This window comes from Nematolebias whitei, chromosome 12 (assembly GCF_014905685.2).
Source record: "Nematolebias whitei isolate Nwh7 chromosome 12, NemWhi1, whole genome shotgun sequence".
NCBI lineage: Eukaryota > Metazoa > Chordata > Actinopteri > Cyprinodontiformes > Rivulidae > Nematolebias > Nematolebias whitei.
In genome coordinates this window covers 47,148,953-47,151,577 of record NC_056509.1, presented here as the reverse complement: position 1 = coordinate 47,151,577, position 2,625 = coordinate 47,148,953, and the positions used below count along the sequence as shown (strand labels likewise).

General features: G+C 48.1%; 1 protein-coding gene across 1 annotated transcript in view; it reads left to right on the top strand.

Moving 5' to 3' along the window:
* The first annotated feature begins 232 nt into the window (after nt 1-232).
* Nucleotides 233-2,625, top strand: part of spint1b (serine peptidase inhibitor, Kunitz type 1 b) — an 11,156-nt gene continuing 8,763 nt past the window's right edge. Inside the window, exon 1 of the mRNA XM_037685676.1 lies at nt 233-755. Coding sequence (XP_037541604.1) covers nt 365-755 — 391 coding nt within the window. The 5' untranslated portion in view covers nt 233-364. The remainder of the gene's footprint in view (nt 756-2,625) is intronic.

Sequence of the window (2,625 nt, the reverse complement as noted above, 5' to 3'; positions counted from 1 at the left end):
TATATATATATATATATATATATATATATATATATATGTGTGTATATATATATATATATATATATATATATATATATATATATATATATACAGTATTAGTATATACAGTGGACAAAGACAAACACGTGTAAACGCATGTTGGTTTTTTTTTTAGACTGCCTGAAACCAAACCTGTCGGTTTTTATCTTAGGCCGCACCTGAGTGACGTCACCTGCGCGTGAGCTTCATTGGAGTGTGTGTTTTTCCTGAGCAGTTGAGACACACCTGAGCAGCGCGCACTAAGGAGCGGCTCGGATCAGAGCTTCAACGTTTGTCCACGCGCCAGGACGCAGCGGAGCGTCTCCAACTGAAAGAAGGTCTGAAAATGTTCCGGCTCTGCTCTTCCTCACCTCTCTCCCTCCTCCTCCTCCTCCTGTCGGTCTCGCGGCCCAGCTGGGCCTCGGACTGCAGCGACAGGTTCCGCTCAGGTGAGGACAACTTCGTGATTGACGGAAAGGACTCTGTGAAGCAGGGCGCCAAGCTGCTGTCCACGCAGAGCGTGCCCGCGGACGTGGCGTGTCAGCAGCTGTGCTGCCAGAACCCGCGCTGCAACCTGGCGCTGCTGGAGCCGCGCGCCTCGGACGCGGAGCAGGCGCGCACCTGCGTCCTGTTCGACTGCGTCCACAAAAACCGCTTCGTGTGTGAGTTCGTGAACCAGGCGGGGTACCAGAGCTTCATCAGACTGACCGAGTTCCACACCTACCTGAAGGAACCAGGTGAGTCAGAATCAGTCGGTGCCCGGGTCAGTACATTACGTCACCACCCCACCTGAGCTGTTTAATCACCTGAAGCAGGAATCACCACCCAGAAGAACCAGAATGTGAAGCAGTTTCTTCCCTCAGGCTGCCGAGTCTCCAGTATCAGACAAGATAAAGTTTCATGAGATTACAAAATCAATAAGTTATTATTGATATTTTCAGGTGTGATCCTTTAAATGTCTCCTTCAGACTTTAGCTTCTCAGTTTTTGTCCAGCAGGTCTTTAAAAACCCTGATGAAGTGATTCAACTTCCTACATAACTTGATTAAACCCAACTTTAAATGGCACCTTAAAGGACTGGGCGGCACAGTGGAACAGTTGGTAGAGCTGCTGCCTCTCAGGTTGCTGGGTCAAATCCCAGGTGGGGACCTTTCTGGGTGGAGTTTGCATGTTCTCTTCTGCTGCGTGGGCTTTTTCCAGGTAGCTTAGCCTAACTGAGGACTCCGAATTGTCCATGAGCTGTTTAGTGCAAATCATTGTGGTCCTGTTTGTGGGCACCTGGTGTGTGACTTGAGTGTGTGGGTCGTGGTCACAGAGATTGCTGTACCGTTTATATATTCTTTCATTCAACCTTTATTTAGACGGGTAAATCCCATTGAGCCTCCAGGACTCAAGAGAGACCTGAATATACAACAATGATACAGATTCAAGGAAAAATGAGAATATTTAGAACACAAAGTTTTCAAAGTCGCACAAGGTCTAGTATTGGTGTACACGTATAGTATTGGAGTATTAGAGTTAAAGGTCTAGGAGTTAAAGGTCTAGGAGTTAAAGTTCTAGGAGTTAAAGGTCTAGGAGTTAAAGGTCTAGGAGTTAAAGGTCTAGGAGTTAAAGGTCGAGTATTGAGCTAGACGTTTAGTAAAATCACCTTTTTGGTGTAAATTTATCTGCCATGCCATTTTTTAAAAGCAAAGAGCTTTCAGCAGTCATCCTTCAGCAGCTTTCAGCAGGCATCCTTCAGCAGCTTTCAGCAGGCATCCTTCAGCAGCTTTCAGCAGGCATCCTTCAGCAGCTTTCAACAGGTGTCCTTCAGCAGACATCCTTCAACAGGCATCCTTAAGCAGCTTTCAGCAGGCATCCTCAAGCAGCTTTCAGCAGGCATCCTTAAGGAGCTTTCAACAGGCATCCTTAAGCAGCTTTCAGCAGGCATCCTTCAGCAGCTTTCAGCAGGCATCCTTCAGCAGCTTTTAGCAGGCATCCTTCAGCAGCTTTTAGCAGGCATCCTTCAGCAGCTTTCAGCAGGCATCCTTGGCATCCTTAAGCAGCTTTCAGCAGGCATCCTTGGCATCCTTAAGCAGCTTTCAGCAGGCATCCTTAAGCAGCTTTCAGCAGGCATCCTTAAGCAGCTTTCAGCAGGCATCCTTAAGCAGCTTTCAGCAGGCATCCTTTAGCAGCTTTCAACAGGCATCCTTGGCATCCTTCAGCAGCTTTCAGCAGGCATCCTTCAGCAGCTTTCAGCAGACATCTTTTAGCAGCTTTCAGCAGGCGTCCTTCAGCAGCTTTCAGCAGGCATCCTTCAGCTGCTTTCAGCAGACATCTTTTAGCAGCTTTCAGCAGGCATCCTTCAGCTGCTTTCAGCAGGCATCCTTGGCATCCTTCAGCAGCTTTCAGCAGGCATCCTTCAGCTGCTTTCAGCAGGCATCCTTCAGCTGCTTTCAGCAGGCATCCTTGGCATCCTTCAGCAGCTTTCAGCAGGCATCCTTCAGCAGCTTTCAGCAGACATCTTTTAGCAGCTTTCAGCAGGCATCCTTCAGCTGCTTTCAGCAGGCATCCTTCAGCTCCTTTCAGCAGGCATCCTTGGCATCCTTCAGCAGCTTTCAGCAGGCAT